The sequence below is a fragment of the Bufo bufo genome, chromosome 4 (assembly GCF_905171765.1).
Source record: "Bufo bufo chromosome 4, aBufBuf1.1, whole genome shotgun sequence".
Classification (NCBI taxonomy): domain Eukaryota; kingdom Metazoa; phylum Chordata; class Amphibia; order Anura; family Bufonidae; genus Bufo; species Bufo bufo.
This window is the reverse complement of record NC_053392.1, coordinates 330,230,959-330,248,631: the sequence shown is the minus strand read 5'-3', so window position 1 is coordinate 330,248,631 and position 17,673 is coordinate 330,230,959. Positions and strand designations below refer to the sequence as shown.

General features: G+C 43.1%; 1 protein-coding gene across 4 annotated transcripts in view; it reads left to right on the top strand.

Moving 5' to 3' along the window:
• HACE1 (HECT domain and ankyrin repeat containing E3 ubiquitin protein ligase 1) overlaps positions 1-17,673 on the top strand; it is a 113,419-nt gene that overhangs the window by 19,840 nt on the left and 75,906 nt on the right. For all 4 annotated transcript variants that reach the window (XM_040428806.1, XM_040428805.1, XM_040428807.1 and 1 more), the window contains exons 5-8: positions 139-214; positions 8,052-8,183; positions 12,259-12,341; positions 15,900-15,996. In XM_040428806.1, the coding sequence (XP_040284740.1) occupies positions 139-214; positions 8,052-8,183; positions 12,259-12,341; positions 15,900-15,996 (388 nt within the window). The remainder of the gene's footprint in view (positions 1-138; positions 215-8,051; positions 8,184-12,258; positions 12,342-15,899; positions 15,997-17,673) is intronic.

Below are 17,673 nucleotides of genomic sequence, written 5' to 3'. Positions count from 1 at the left end.
TATCTGAGAGAACATTTAAGCTTGTCATGTGTCTTCAGAAACCTATACCACATTCCTCCCTGAAAGTATAGCTGGGCAGATAGTCATGTCTAGATTATACCTGAGGTTGTTTGTAACTTACTATTACAATTCTTGCAGGCAAAAGAAATGCATGAGCAAACTCCTGGAGTATAATGCGGATGTCAACATTTGCAACAATGAGGGCCTGACCGCTGTAAGTGATCGGTGTTGCCCATGCCTTCTGTGATACACGTGTGTTCTTACCTTGTTCAACTTTTTGGAACTCTTTCCATATTGCAGATGCCACCATTGGTGTGAAACTGGACCAAAGCTAACCTTTGATTCACTGCATACGCCTGAAAACACTGTTCACATTATATTACAGGGGTGTGGTAACCAATAAACTGATCTTCGGTATGCTGCTATCATGGACCTTCAGGGTTAGATAGTTGAGTATGGGCATGGCTTGCAGAACAGTGGCGCAGGTTCTGAGCTGATCCCAGTGATGTCATTAGGGTCTGGTGGCAGCAGGAAATATGACAGAGTGTGCCTGTTCCTTCTAACACTAAACTAAAAATAGTGTTGACTTTCCTGAAGATGTGTATAACCTTCTACATGATCTATGCTGAAGAAGTCAGAAAATGCAGTACTGGCCTAATTGAAGTGATAGACCAGAGACATGTGAAACTTACATAATTGTCACATGCAGGGTAGAGTGATGAACTACAGCATTCTTCTCCCCAAAGGATATGCCATAATAACCCCCATCTATGTCTAGAATGTCTTCTTCCACTAGCTGTCGCATGCAGGCTGGGTGTATGGAACTGGCTGAGCATGGCGTACTGCGCAGTTTCTGTAACTGCTATTCATTTCTTTGAGGAGTTATATGCAAATAGGAATCTCCCAGGGAAGGAGAACCATCTCACGAGTGCCACCTTTTGGAAGTGGCTCCCTAAGAGTCAAAGTCCAATCTTTTAACAAGCCTTGGGACATGACAGGGGAAAATGGCCGTGCCAAATATCTATTGGTAAAAAGCTGTTTCGGGGTGCTTGGTCCTCATCAGTATGGAGCAGGATTCTGGCTGGCTGAGTGCGATACCTTGGAAATGGATTAGGGGGGTACTGGCTCTCCTTAAAAAGTCTAGTTGTGTAGGGAAATGCATATTATTTTCCCATGGTGAATTTCCACTAAGTCTCCTTAAGGAGAGCCAGCTGCTTCCAAGGCATAGTGCTGGGTCAGCCAGAATCCTACTCTGTACCTATAAGAGGCAAGCACCCTGAAACAGCTGTTTAAATATGGATATCTACTGTAGCTTGTCTCTTTTCCCTTGTCATGTTCCAAGGCTTGTGAAACTTTGCATTCATTGGGAGCTACTTCCAAGAAGTGTCACTAGCAAGATGGTCCTCTTTCCTTGGGAGATACCTCTTTGCATATTATTTTCCCATGGAGCATTGCCACTAAGTCTCCATACACAGCTGGTCTCTGTAAGGAGAGCCAGTACCATGTCTAAGCTACACTTATGAGTTACAGAAACAGCATAGCACAGAAAGCTTAGTTGTTGCCGTAAACTCAGCCACCTCAAGCACCAGGGGTTGGGGACCCCCATTCTGTGTTTATGCTATTAATGTTTTTTTTTTTTTTTTTGATAACCTATTCTCAGGATAGATCATTAATATCAGATTGCTGGGGGTCTGACTCCCATCACCCTCGCCGATCAGCTGTTTGAAGAGAAAGCTGCGCTCGTACAAGCCCTTCCTGTTCAAGTGAATAGGACTGAGCTGTCCTATAGAAATGAATGGGAACTTCATACTTGTGATTACACTGCTCGCTGCTGCAGCTGCAATGGCGAGTAGGTAAACAGTGAAGAGAAGGCACACTGCTTTCTCTTCAAACAGCTGATCGGAGGGGGTGCTGGGAATCAGGCCACCTGCTGATCTGATATTGATGACCTATATTGAGAATAGGTCATCAATATAAATAAAAAAAAACAGACAACCCTTTAATGCCTGATGTGAGAAAGGTTAAACTTAATGGGCATGTGTCCGTTTTCAACCTGTGTAACGAAGTGGTGAGCAGGAGTCTCTTATGGCTGATTTGAGCCCTTAGAATGTGATCTAAGCCGTGTGCACTTTAAACAGCCATGTCATTTGAAAGATTCGTGGAACATGTCAAAGCTTTTTTTTTTTTTTTCTTTGTGTTTTCTCATCCTGAATATGCCTTTAACCACCTCCCGACCGCCTAACGCACGGATGCGTCCGGAAGGTGGTTGATTCATTCCTCCTGGACGCATCCGTGCGTCATCTCGCGAGACGCGAGATTTCCTGTGAACGCGCGCACACAGGCGCGCGCGCTCACAGGAACGGAAGGTAAGAGAGTTGATCTCCAGCCTGCCAGCGGCGATCGTTCGCTGGCAGGCTGGAGATGTGATTTTTTTAACCCCTAACAGGTATATTAGACGCTGTTTTGATAACAGCGTCTAATATACCTGCTACCTGGTCCTCTGGTGGTCCCCTTTGTTTGGATCGACCACCAGAGGACACAGGTAGCTCAGTAAAGTAGCACCAAGCACCACTACACTACACTACACCCCCCCCCGTCACTTATTAACCCCTTATTAGCACCTGATCACCCCATATAGACTCCCTGATCACCCCCCTGTCATTGATTACCCCCCTGTCATTGATCAACCCCCTGTAAAGCTCCATTCAGACGTCCGCATGATTTTTACGGATCCACTGATAGATGGATCGGATCCGCAAAACGCATCCGGACGTCTGAATGAAGCCTTACAGGGGCGTGATCAATGACTGTGGTTATCACCCCATATAGACTCCCTGATCACCCCCCTGTCATTGATTACACCCCTGTCATTGATTTCCCCCCTGTAAAGCTCCATTCAGACGTCCGCATGATTTTTACGGATCCACTGATAGATGGATCGGATCCGCAAAACGCATCCGGACGTCTGAATGAAGCCTTACAGGGGCGTGATCAATGACTGTGGTTATCACCCCATATAGACTCCCTGATCACCCCCCTGTCATTGATCACACCCCTGTCATTGATCACCCCCCTGTAAAGCTCCATTCAGACGTCCGCATGATTTTTACGGATGCACTGATAGATGGATCGGATCCGCAAAACGCATCCGGACGTCTGAATGAAGCCTTACAGGGGCATGATCAATGACTGTGGTGATCACCCCATATAGACTCCCTGATCACCCCCCTGTAAAGCTCCATTCAGATGTCCGCATGATTTTTACGGATGCACTGATAGATGGATCCGATCCGCAAAACGCATCCGGACGTCTGAATGAAGCCTTACAGGGGCATGATCAATGACTGTGGTGATCACCCCATATAGACTCCCTGATCACCCCCCTGTAAAGCTCCATTCAGATGTCCGCATGATTTTTACGGATGCACTAATAGATGGATCCGATCCGCAAAACGCATCCGGACGTCTGAATGAAGCCTTACAGGGGCGTGATCAATGACTGTGGTGATCACCCCATATAGACTCCCTGATCACCCCCCTGTCATTGATTACACCCCTGTAAAGCTCCATTCAGACGTCCGCATGATTTTTACGGATCCACTGATAGATGGATCGGATCCGCAAAACGCATCCGGACGTCTGAATGAAGCCTTACAGGGGCATGATCAATGACTGTGGTGATCACCCCATATAGACTCCCTGATCACCCCCCTGTCATTGATCACCCCCCCTGTCATTGATCACCCCCCCTGTCATTGATCACCCCCCCTGTCATTGATCACCCCCCCTGTCATTGATCACCCCCCCTGTCATTGATCACCCCCCTGTCATTGATCACCCCCCCTGTCATTGATCACCCCCCCTGTCATTGATCACCCCCCCTGTCATTGATCACCCCCCCTGTCATTGATCACCCCCCCTGTCATTGATCACCCCCCTGTCATTGATCACCCCTCTGTAAGGCTCCATTCAGACATTTTTTTGGCCCAAGTTAGCGGAATTATTTTTTTTTTTTCTTACAAAGTCTCATATTCCACTAACTTGTGTCAAAAAATAAAATCTCACATGAACTCATCATACCCCTCACGGAATCCAAATGCGTAAAATTTTTTAGACATTTATATTCCAGACTTCTTCTCACGCTTTAGGGCCCCTAGAATGCCAGGGCAGTATAAATACCCCACATGTGACCCCATTTCGGAAAGAAGACACCCCCAGGTATTCCGTGAGGGGCATATTGAGTCCATGAAAGATTGAAATTTTTGTCCCAAGTTAGCGGAACGGGAGACTTTGTGAGAAAAAAATTAAAAATATCAATTTCCGCTAACTTGTGCCAAAAATTTTTTTTTTCTATGAACTCGCCATGCCCCTCATTGAATACCTTGGGGTGTCTTCTTTCCAAAATGGGGTCACATGTGGGGTATTTATACTGCCCTGGCATTCTAGGGGCCCCAAAGCGTGAGAAGAAGTCTGGTATCCAAATGTCTAAAAATGCCCTCCTAAAAGGAATTTGGGCACCTTTGCGCATCTAGGCTGCAAAAAAGTGTCACACATCTGGTATCGCCGTACTCAGGAGAAGTTGGGGAATGTGTTTTGGGGTGTCATTTTACATATACCCATGCTGGGTGAGAGAAATATCTTGGTCAAATGCCAACTTTGTATAAAAAAATGGGAAAAGTTGTCTTTTGCCAAGATATTTCTCTCACCCAGCAAGGGTATATGTAAAATGACACCCCAAAACACATTCCCCAACTTCTCCTGAATACGGCGATACCACATGTGTGACACTTTTTTGCAGCCTAGGTGGGCAAAGGGGCCCATATTCCAAAGAGCACCTTTAGGATTTCACAGGTCATTTACCTACTTACCACACATTAGGGCCCCTGGAAAATGCCAGGGCAGTATAACTACCCCACAAGTGACCCCATTTTGGAAAGAAGACACCCCAAGGTATTCCGTGAGGGGCATGGCGAGTTCCTAGAATTTTTTATTTTTTGTCACAAGTTAGTGGAAAATGCTGATTTTTTTTTTTTTTTTTTTTTTTTATACAAAGTCTCATATTCCACTAACTTGTGACAAAAAATAAAAACTTCCATGAACTCACTATGTCCATCAGCGAATACCTTGGGGTGTCTTCTTTCCAAAATGGGGTCACTTGTGGGGTAGTTATACTGCCCTGGCATTCTAGTGGCCCAAATGTGTGGTAAGGAGTTTGAAATCAAATTCTGTAATAAATGACCTGTGAAATCCGAAAGGTGCTCTTTGGAATATGGGCCCCTTTGCCCACCTAGGCTGCAAAAAAGTGTCACACATCTGGTATCTCCGTACTCAGGAGAAGGTGGGGAATGTGTTTTGGGGTGTCATTTTACATATACCCCTGCTGGGTGAGAGAAATATCTTGGCAAAAGACAACTTTTCCCATTTTTTTATACAAAGTTGGCATTTGACCAAGATATTTCTCTCACCCAGCATGGGTATATGTAAAAAGACACCCCAAAACACATTCCCCAACTTCTACTGAATACGGAGATACCAGATGTGTGACACTTTTTTGCAGCCTAGGTGGGCAAAGGGGCCCATATTCCAAAGAGCACCTTTCGGATTTCACAGGTCAATTTTTACAGAATTTGATTTCAAACTCCTTACCACACATTTGGGCCCCTAGAATGCCAGGGCAGTATAACTACCCCACAAGTGACCCCATTTTGGAAAGAAGAGACCCCAAGGTATTCGCTGATGGGCATAGTGAGTTCATGGAAGTTTTTATTTTTTGTCACAAGTTAGTGGAATATGAGACTTTGTATGAAAAAAAAAAAAAAAAAAAAAAATCATCATTTTCCACTAACTTGTGACAAAAAATAAAAAATTCTAGGAACTCGCCATGCCCCTTACGGAATACCTTGGGGTGTCTTCTTTCCAAAATGGGGTCACTTGTGGGGTAGTTATACTGCCCTGGCATTCTAGGGGCCCAAATGTGTGGTAAGGAGTTTGAAATCAAATTCAGTAAAAAATGACGAGTGAAATCCGAAAGGTGCTCTTTGGAATATGGGCCCCTTTGCCCACCTAGGCTGCAAAAAAGTGTCACACATCTGGTATCTCCGTACTCAGGAGAAGGTGGGGAATGTGTTTTGGGGTGTCATTTTATATATACCCATGCTGGGTGAGAGAAATATCTTGGCAAAAGACAACTTTTCCCATTTTTTTATACAAAGTTGTCATTTGACCAAGATATTTATCTCACCCAGCATGGGTATATGTAAAAAGACACCCCAAAACACATTCCTCAACTTCTCCTGAGTACGGCAATACCAGATGTGTGACACTTTTTTGCAGCCTAGGTGGGCAAAGGGGCCCATATTCCAAAGAGCACCTTTCGGATTTCACAGGTCATTTTTTACTGAATTTGATTTCAAACTCCTTACCACACATTTGGGCCCCTAGAATGCCAGGGCAGTATAACTACCCCACAAGTGACCCCATTTTGGAAAGAAGAGACCCCAAGGTATTTCATGATGGGCATAGTGAGTTCATAGAACTTTTTATTTTTTGTCACAAGTTAGTGGAATATGAGACTTTGTAAGAAAAAAAAAAAAAAAAAAAAAAATCATCATTTTCCGCTAACTTGTGACAAAAAATAAAAAGTTCTATGAACTCACTATGCCCATCAGCGAATACCTTAGGGTGTGTACTTTCAGAAATGGGGTCATTTGTGGGGTGTTTGTACTGTCTGGGCATTGTAGAACCTCAGGAAACATGACAGGTGCTCAGAAAGTCAGAGCTGCTTCAAAAAGCGGAAATTCACATTTTTGTACCATAGTTTGTAAACGCTATAACTTTTACCCAAACCATTTTTTTTCTACCCAAACATTTTTTTTTTATCAAAGACATGTAGAACTATAAATTTAGAGCAAAATTTCTATATGGATGTCGTTTTTTTTGCAAAATTTTACAACTGAAAGTGAAAAATGTCATTTTTTTGCAAAAAAATCGTTAAATTTCGATTAATAACAAAAAAAGTAAAAATGTCAGCAGCAATGAAATACCACCAAATGAAAGCTCTATTAGTGAGAAGAAAAGGAGGTAAAATTCATTTGGGTGGTAAGTTGCATGACCGAGCAATAAACGGTGAAAGTAGTGTAGGTCAGAAGTGTAAAAAGTGGCCTGGTCTTTCAGGGTGTTTAAGCACTGGGGGCTGAGGTGGTTAATACACTCGCATGAATTCCCTGTTATTCAGCCTTCATAAGATTTCTGTTAAAGTTGGTGAAGCGCATTCAGATCTGGGCCCATTTCTTTCTTCACATGCACTGATATAGATTTTCATCAGGGCTCATTGGGCGAAACGCTGGAGGTATTGTTGACCTTACTCTAGAGCTTATAACTTTCTGGTACTGCAGCTGTTGTGAACTACAACTCCCAGCATGCATACTTGTTTGGCTGTTCTTGGAACTTCCTTAGAAGTGAATGCAGCATAAAGGGGGTTGTCGCAGGTTGCTGACCTAAACCAGTGTTCGGAGAGGTTATTATTTGACCATCTGTAGAGAAAATGACAAGCTCCTCGATTTGATGCTCCATTCAGCAGCAGGAGAGTTCTGAATCAGAATCTCCATTCAGGTCTGTTATTTGATGACTGGTTGGCGGAGAGACGCAAGATTTTGCGGCACTACAGTATGTGTCCTATTCAGTGCTTAAGGGCCAGTAGCTCATGTATAATTTGGCTTGTCCTTATTCCATGCTTTCTTGTGGTAGAAATATATATTAGTTATTACTTACCCATCCGTTACGCCAGTGATGTCACTGCCTCCGGTGCACTCTCACACGCTCGAGCCCCATCTAGGTTTGTGCCCTAGTCTTCAGCTGCATAATTGTAAGTGCTTGGGGACCCAAGCAAATGAGCCCGCAGCCTGTGCGAGTGGAGCCGAGACAGACGCATCGTCGCTTGGCAGACAGGTAAGTACTAACTAAACTATCCTTTTTCCACAGGACAGAAGATAACATAGATTTTATAATTTTATTTTATTATTTTATATTTATTTTCACGTCTCTCTTCCTAGATCCACTGGCTGGCTGTAAATGGACGGACCGAGCTCCTGCATGACCTTGTGCAGCACGTCAGCAATGTGGACGTGGAAGATTCTATGGGGCAGACAGCTCTGCACGTGGCCTGTCAGAATGGGCACAAGACGGTGTGTCTCTCATTTTATCTTTTGCAATGTCTTCTGCATGCCAGTATGTTGTGCCTGTGCATAGAGATATTGGGGCACGTATTCCCTTCACCTATGTTCACGTCTGCATTGTGAGGTCCGGCCTTTAGCTGCGCAAAGTCATGCACGCCAGACTTTTTGTTCATCTGAAAGCTGGCATTTATGGCGGAAAGCGGCCGAATCCCTGTCAGATCCCATTGTGGTCAATCCGGCGGTTTGCTATGCCTGATGCAGTGAACTCTGTCAGGTTCTTCTTCTGCCGGATTTCACACGTAGGTATGAACGTAGCCTGAGACAGCCTGGGGGACATTTGTCAGATCGTAAGTGACGCTAAGCACTAGGATTATGCTGCTAGGACTTTGAACTCCTGTACATGGGGGCTCCTCCTATACCAAGTTTTGGTGCTTCGTCATTTGGAGGTAAGGGGATCATAAAGTGCGCACACGCAATGAATGTCACGCTGCACAGACTTCTTTTAGTTGTAGAGCTTTCTGTTCGCTGTGGGGAAGGATATCCATAATCGATTTATGCAAAAAATGTGTTTTTGCTGCTCTCATGTGACAGAGAACTCAACGAATAATTTCTGATTAGCTGTGCTTCTTGGATTGTAGACTGCTAGGGACATCTGCTGGCCAAACGCTGCAATTGTTTGACACTAGAGCAAAAACACTAGTGTAATTCACATTGATATTGTAAAGAAAAATCGTCATCAGGGTTTCAATTATTTATGGAAAAGATGTAAATCTTACATGTTGATATTGGACACATGCACCAGGGTTCCCAGCGTGAGCAGTTCACCATGTCCAATTCTGCTCTGCTTGTACGCCCGCCCACACATTTGGAAATACAGTGCAATTCATGGGGCAAAAAGGATAAGATGGAAAGGCTGAGTTTTTAAAATGAGGATTATGACCTTAGATAAGTTGGTAAAGTGCAGTATTTGGGAGTTAGAGTGAGTTGTCTTATAAACCTCTTAAAGGGAATGTTTCATTATATATATATATATATATATATATATATATATATATATATATATATATATATATAATTTTTTTTTATATTTTTTTGAATTTTGGTGACTTTTTAAATTTTCCTTGTCCCTATCTATATTTAAAAAATAGTCCTCAAATCATGCAGTTTTTCGGACTGGCCACTAGGTCTAAAATACAGTATATCAAGGCCTCCTGTTCTTTGAGTGCAGCCACACGGGCCATAGATGCAACGGACTGTAGCTGACTTTTGTAGGAGGTTTTTCTATGTCTGTGACCTGTACGGAGGTCAGGAGGGAGTAGACAAGCTGTGATATCCCCTATTGTAAATGGTGAATGTGGTGATAATGAGATTGCTACAGAAACGTTACCTGTACAGAACAGAAAGTCTTAAATTGGTTATCCAATCCCTATAGTGACCCCCAGAATGCCCGGGCCCCTCCTTTAGAGCATACTTACCTGCTCCCTGGCACCCACGTCCCTCCGGATCGCTGCCCGGTCACCACTGCTGCATCTCCCCTGGTGATGCTAGGGAGGCTGGTCACCGTCATGGCCTGCTTTTGGCTGCTCCTCCCCATAGCTGGATGTTTTGATCCGTGTGACAGGAAGATGCATTGGCGGCCATGCAGCCATCTGGAGGGACTATGCTGCCGGGGAGCAGGTAAGTAGGGGGGCCCAGGCTTTCTGGGGGTAATTACAGAGATTGGATAACCACCTTTAACATATTAGTAGGCCAGTGAGAAAACTCCATAATTTTAGATTAGATTTTTATTTTTTGTAAATACAGATAGTGACATGGAAAATAAAACAAATCTCCAAAGATTCTTAATTTTATTTTACTGTCATTTTAGTTTATTTTTAATGTAGTGTAGGGATCGGGAAGGTAAACATTTTTGTAATATACTTTATTAGAGAAAGATGTTTCTTTGTACTAGAAAAAAGTGTGAAGAGTCTTTTTAGCAAAGCTCTGAAAACTCAGTCTGTCTTCAGTCTGAGAGCTGAAGATGTCTACAGAGGCTTCCAGCCTTCCTCTTGACACCACTCCACTCCCTGTCTATGTACATGTACCTTAATTATCACTGCCCTATCTGACTTGTTTCACACCGGCATCTTCAGCGCTCAGTAAATCGCTGAAGACTGGAGACACTTAGTACCACTCAGTTAGAGCCTTGCTAAGGGTACTTTCACACTTGCGGCAGAGTGATCCGGCAAGCAGTTCCGTTGCCGGCAAACTGAATGCGTTTGTGGACGGATGCGGATCCATCTTACAAATGCATTGCAAGAAAGGATCCGTCTCTCCGTATGTCATCCGGAGAAACTGATCCGTTATGTTTTTTTTCACATTTTTACCGGTCTAATACATTTCAATGTAAATTAATGCCGGCAACTGATCTGGAATTTTGGACGGAGATAATACCTCTGCGGTATGCTGCCGTATTTCCTCCGTCCAAAACGCCGTTCAGTGACTGAACTGAAGACATCCTGATGCATCCTGAGCTGATTGCTCTCCATTCAGAATGCATGGGGATATGCCTGATCAGTTCTTTTCCAGTATAGAGCCCCTAGGACGGAATTCTATGCCGGAAAAGAATAACGCTAGTGTGAAAGTACCCTTAGAAGACTTTTTAAACTGAAACGTCATTTACACTATAATATAAAATGTGATTTGAACAATAGATTATTTTTAATGGACCTTTGTTGTCCATTCACATGTCCGCAATTCTGTTCCGCATTTTGCGGAATGGAATTGCGGACCCAATTATTTCTATGGGGCCACATTATGTGCTTTCTGGATCCGCACTTCCGGGTCCGCAATTCTGTTCCCGAAAAAAATAGAACATGTCCTATTCTTGTCCGCAATTGTGGACAAGATTAGGCATTTTCTATTATAGTGGCGGCGATGTGCGGTCCACAAAATGCAGAACGCACATTGCCGGTGTCCATGTTTTGTGGATCTGCAAAACACATACGTATGTGTGAATGGACCCTTTAATATGAGACACACACCTAGCAACAACTCGTCCTGTTACAACAAATAGCATTACGGTCTGATATATATATTATATAAAAAAAATATGTGTGTGTTTATTTTTTTTAGGTAGTTCCGTGTAAAAATCCATCATTAAAGTGAAATCTGTCACCACATGCTTCCACAGTAACCCAAGTCTAATGTCAGAGGGGATCTGGTGTCCCAATGTCCCAATTCCAACGCATTTTCTCCCATCATAACTCGTGTCTGAGAAAGCGTTGATTTATTTTTTTATATATTTTTATATGCAAATTAGCTGTTTGGTGCAATGAGAGCATCACCGTTAAACCTTGTTGCACCAAAAGCTCCGCTCCTTATGAGTATCCCTGCTCCGTCAGCTTTAAGTGACTGGGCAGGCATGGGCATGTAATCTTCTTTGGCCCTGTGGTCTCGCTTGTGCATCGGTTCTTCGGGAATTGGCGAATGCACACTACAGCCCTCATGCTTGGTAGGGGTGAAGTAGTCTATACTCAGCCCTGTCAAGCATCACTGCTGTAATATACGTATGCAGATTCCAGAAGAGCAGGGTTGGTGGGATTGCATCTCTCCTGCCTTGCCGAGGCTAGAGGCAATAAGGAGTGGAGTTTTTGGTGCAGCAAGGTAGAAGGGTGATGCCCTTTTTTCTTCAAACAGCTCATTTACATATTTAAAAAAAATCAACTATTTCTCAGGAATGCGGACACCAATCGGGAGGGAGAAAAATGGTTGTGCTCTGGTCTACTGATTGCATCTGACACTAGGCCTGGATTACTATGGAGGTATTCAGTGAGAGATTCCCGTTATACAGTGGTTATTACTGCACCTGCTAACCTGCGCCACGGCTGGGATTTTGGGTACCCCATGTACTTTATGCTTATTATTTGTCAGGTGGATCAGTTCTTCTTGATAGAGTACTGAACTAAGATGGATTTTTTATTATTTTTTTTTCCTCCAGTTGTGAAGTTTTTTTATTTCTTTAATTGGTCTTACAATATTGCAGCATTGCATACTGAATGTCATATGTCTTCATGCTTGTATTTCTTTAATCTTCTTTATACAGACGGTGTTATGTCTATTGGACAGTGGAGCAGATATAAACAGGCCTAACGTATCTGGAGCCACTCCATTGTATTTTGCTTGCAGGTAAGATGTCAGTGTGGCCTTTAACCTCTTGACCGTATCGGCTTCTTGTTTTTCTTACAGAGGGTAGAGCTCGCACTGTACAGGAATGGCCACGCTCCTATGGGGACTTGAAATGGTGTTGATTTCATTGACTGGACAACTACACAACGACATTTATGTCGCGCAACATTTTTTGTAATGATAGTCAATGGTGTCGCACTACAATATGCCACTGGCTGCGACAGTTGCCCAAAAATCCAACTTGGATGGATTTTTGTGCCACTGTCACATCGCAGTGTGACACCATTGACATACCTCCCAACTTTTTGGGGACACTCCTGGTTCATTGCGTGAAAGATCCATTTTTCCTGTATATTGATACACGTCAATAGTTTTCTCTTACAAAATAGCGCAACAATTATCTGAATATAGAAATATCTAAAATTTTAAATTGCATGAAATAATATACAAGGTGGGCTCCAATATTTAGATAGGAAGGAAACCAACAATATTGTAGCTGCAGTAATAAAAATCTATACCTTAGATCAAAAAGCGGGGCCTTTATGGCACAAACGGGGATACTTGGGAGGTCTGCATTGACTATCACTACAAAATATGTCGCACAGTGTTGCTGTGACATTTGTTGCAGTGTAGCCAAGCCCTGAAGGAGGAAGGGCCAGACAGGGCAGTACATAGAAATTTTCTATAACAGTGTCTATACAAACGAGCAGAACTCATAAACAAAATCACTTAAACAGCACCAGTCAGCAGGATCAATCCTATTAAACCAGGCACATTGCTTTGGTAGGGTTGATCCTACTAACTAAAATAATACTGGGTTGCAGCATTCTCAAGTAAAAAGCCCCTTGGTGCGCCTCCTCTTTGCAGTGCTGGCCACGCCCCTTGGTGCACTTAAATCCTAATTTGCATAGAAAACAAATTTTATCTTGGGATCGACACAACCTATTTTAACAAGACAGGATCACCCCTACAGGTAGTATGCTTGGTTTGGTGTGGTTGATCCTGCTGATGGGTGCTCTGTAGAAGCCAGACATTAGACGCTTGTGGCAGGGGATTCCGGCAGGCAGTTCCGTCAGCGGATCCGGCAATACACACACAAATTGATGGCATTTGTCATACAGATCAGGATCCTAGTCTGTATCACAAATGCATTGAAATGCCGGATCTGTCTCTCCGTTGTCATCTGGAAAAACGGATCCGGCATTTATTTTTTTCACATTTTTTGCAGTCTGAGCATGCACAGACCGCAAAAACGGAACCGTTTTGCCGGAACACTCGGGGCTGGATCCGGCATTAATGCATTTCAATGGGAAAAAATGCTGGATCCGGCATTCTGGCAAGTGTTACGGGATTTTGGACGGAGATAAAACCGCAGCATGCTGCGGTATTATCTCCGTCCTGAAAAGGCAAAAACACTGAAATGAAGACATCCTGAACGGATTGCTCTCCATTCAGAATGCATGGGGATAAAACTGATCAGTTCTTTTCCGGTATTGAGCCCCTAGGACGGAACTCTGTGCCGGAAAATAATAACGCTAGTGTGAAAGTACCCTTACTTTTATTATATACCCTCTAATACACATCCAGGTCATTGACATGAAATAGACTTCAGATGTCAGTAACATTGAGCTTCTCCTATTTTCCAGCTATTAAACAAGTAAACTTTGTAGAAGTGATTCCCTGGATGGTTGGAGACCTCTAGGAAGCTGCTTTATTGGAGGTATATGTTGGATTTCCCAATGGAAGCTTCCATATGTGCTTGGGGTCCTACTATACTGGGCCAGTAACCAGTGCCAGTCACTGATATACATCGCTTGTTTAAAGGTCTTTTACGTGGCCTGATGCAAAGTAAAAGGGGGGACAAACAATCGTTAGTATCATTGCTTACTTTGCACGGGTCAATGTGCTGCAGAATAAGTGAGGATTTCTGGGGCGGTGATCAGCAGGACTGAGCACTTGTAATACACCCAAATAATTCGCCTAAGCCCTCAGCCCATGGAAAAGGGACCTTTATGGTGGTATCTCTTGTCCATAGGCTTCAATATTAAAGAAAACAAAAAACTCTATTCTATACAGCAGAAGAAAGTATACCAACACATAACAGATGGTGGTCAAAAGGTGAATAGAAGCCTTTGGATAGACATTGCTAATGGCTATAGGGGCTGATTCAAGTTGACAGACCGAGGTGCATGTGTGAGGATCCATACCGGCTTCCATTTACCTAGCTTCAGCCCTCCAAAGTTAATGGTTCACATGCCGTCCATGATTCATATTATTGACTCATATTGAGCATTACATGAAATGTAATAATCACCTCAAAGGTTTCTACAGGAACACTGTGCTGCAATTAACCTACAATGGAAGAGATGAAAGTTCTGTTCAACCGTCAGTCATCTTAAAGAGGACCCGTCCGCTCTCCTGACACGTCTGTTGTAGTAACTGCTTGCATCCCCCATGTAATAACAATTCTGGAGCATCTATTCTTATGACTCTGTGTTGTCCCTTCCCGGTATTATTCCTGCTAGAAGTTATGAATGAATTGCTAGCAGTCTGCAGTAAGGGTACAGAGGGGTGTTACCAGTTGGGGGGGTGTCCATGCACAGTCTGACACCAGCATCACTGATTGGACAGTCAGACACACCCACTACTGGTAACACCCAGCAGTACCTTTACTGCAGACTTCTGGCAATTTATTTGTACACTTCTAGTAGAAAAATTACAGGAATGGCACAACATACAGACATAAGAATAGATGTTCCAGAATCATTATTACATGGAGGATGGAAGTAGTTATTATACTAAACTGACGGGGGTGACAGGTCCTTTTAAAATATGTATCCTTCCATGTAGTCCTTTCCACGTAACTTTTTGCTTGTTTTTACTTTATAATGGTTGATGATAATCTTTGTATTTTTAAGGGATCTTTCCAGGACTTGGATATTGATGGACTATCCAACACCGGCACCCCCACTGATCAGCCGTTTCGGGCAGCCACCTGCGCCAGAAAGTATATAGTAGATGGAACAAGAGTACCGTTCACTGTGAAGAGACAATGATGGGGTCCTGTATCGGAGTTCCCATTCTAGTGAATGCAGGCGCCCAAAAATACACAGCCTTCCGTCCTCTGTATGGTTTCCAGTGCCGGCACCTGCCCGAAACGGCAGATCAGTGGGGGGTGTCAGACACCAACCGGTCTGATATTGATGGCTTAGTCTGAAGATAGTCCCAGAAAATCTGGCTACTACTTTCTGTCCGTGCAGTATCTCTTGGTTCCCGGTGTTTAGTATGCTAGTGGCGCATTGTTGTTAGATTCATGCATTGTCTTTTCTTGTACATTACATTTTTTTTGCTGCTGTTCACTGAGAGGAAATTACAGTAAATGCTTTTCTTGTGGAAGATAAGATAACCTAAAATTAATTTCTCCTCCAGCAGTAGCTTGTAAGGAGAAATAATCAGATAGATTGAGATTTTGTGTTCACATAGCTTCTGGTCAGATTATGATTAACATTCCATCAAGTGAACAGCTTGTAGCACAAATGATTTCTTTGTTTCCTGCAGCCATGGACAAAGAGATACGGCACAGATATTATTAGTGCGAGGCGCAAAGTACCTGCCGGATAAGAATGGGGTTTCTCCACTGGATCTTTGTGTGCAGGTACGTCTTTTCATCACAACTGCAGGGTCTCTTGCTATATATTTTATTTCTCATCCAATTACAAGTCAGAGACTCCTTTTTATTAACTGGATTCTTGATTTGCCAAATGAACTATATTTTCCATTCTATTTCAGTATAAAGCGAGCAGCCAGGCACTGGATTCTCAGCTGCCTCCCATTTATTTCATTGTTTTCTCCTTCTCTATGCCAAGGACGTTTCCATGATTGAGTCTGATCACTCCAGGTCCTGTTGAGCCTCATACAAATTGATACAATTCTGACACCTAAGTGGTAGCAGTAGCAGCAACATTTTTGGATGGACTGGAAACTAGTGAACTCTTCATTCATAACTGGAATTGTCAGTTTATTCATACGTTTCCGGGAGGAATAGCAGAGTTCTAGAAAAAGATGCTAAAGCATTGTGATTTTTCTGGCGATTAAAAATATGTACTGATAAATACATGTCAGGAGAGCTCACTGGTCTTCCTTAACCCCTTAAGGACTCAGCCCTATTTCACCTTACGGACTTGGCCATTTTTTGCAAATCTGACCAGTGTCACTAAGTGCTGATAACTTTAAAACGCTTTGACTTATCCAGGCCGTTCTGAGATCGTTTTTTTGTCACATATTGTACTTCATGACACTGGTAAAATGAAGTCAAAAAAATTCTTTTTTATTTATAAAAAAAAATACCAAATTTACCCAAAATTTGTAAGAAATTGCAAATTTCCAAGTTTCAATTTCTCTACTTCTATAATACATAGTAATGCCTGCAAAAATAGTTATTACTTGTCATTCCATGACGTACCGGTACGTCATGGGTCCTTAAGGATTCGGGATCCATGCCGTACCGGTACGTCATGGGTCCCTAAGGGGTTCTCCGGGAATTAAGAAAATGAAAATACTTATATATTACTTTATTATAAATATATCCCACATACCTTTCTTTTGTTATAATGGCTCCTTTTGTCTAGGGAGCAATCATCAGGGGAAATAAAATGGCTGCCGTCCTATTAGTGCACACAAAACCTGTCCTAATCACAAAGGAGGACAAGTTACTTCACAACACTGAGCTGAAGAGCTGCCTCATCCTCCTCTCTGCTCTAATTGTCAGTAGAGCAGATAATGAAGAGACATGAGAGGAAGATGGGGATGTGGCTAATGAGCAGCAGCACTTTTATGCAGTCTCCATTACCACAGCTCCATATTACCACAATCTGTCCTGTCCATCTTCTCTGTACTAAATTCCCCAGAGATTCGGCTAAAGTTCTTATTAGCTGTAGTCAGGATCATAATCGCTGACCAGTAGGACAGAGAGGAGGATGAGGCGGCTCTTTTCCTCACTGTTGTGAAGTAACTTGTCCTCCTGTGTGATTAGAACAGGTTTTGTGTGTACTAATAGGATGGCGACCATTTTGTTTCCCCTTGTGATTGCTCCCCATGAAAGGTATTTGGGAATATATTTATTATAAAGTAATATTTAAGCATTTTCAGTTTCTTAATTCCCAGAAAACCCCTTAAGGACCAGCGGCGTACATGTATGGCGGGCTGACCCTGTGGATGCAGGAGCTGCGACTGCCCAATCAGCAGCACGGACCCGGCAGTCACTGACAGCCGGGCCCCTGCTGCATACGCCCGCATCGGTGAAGAGAAAACAATCTCAGAATGGCTTGGATAA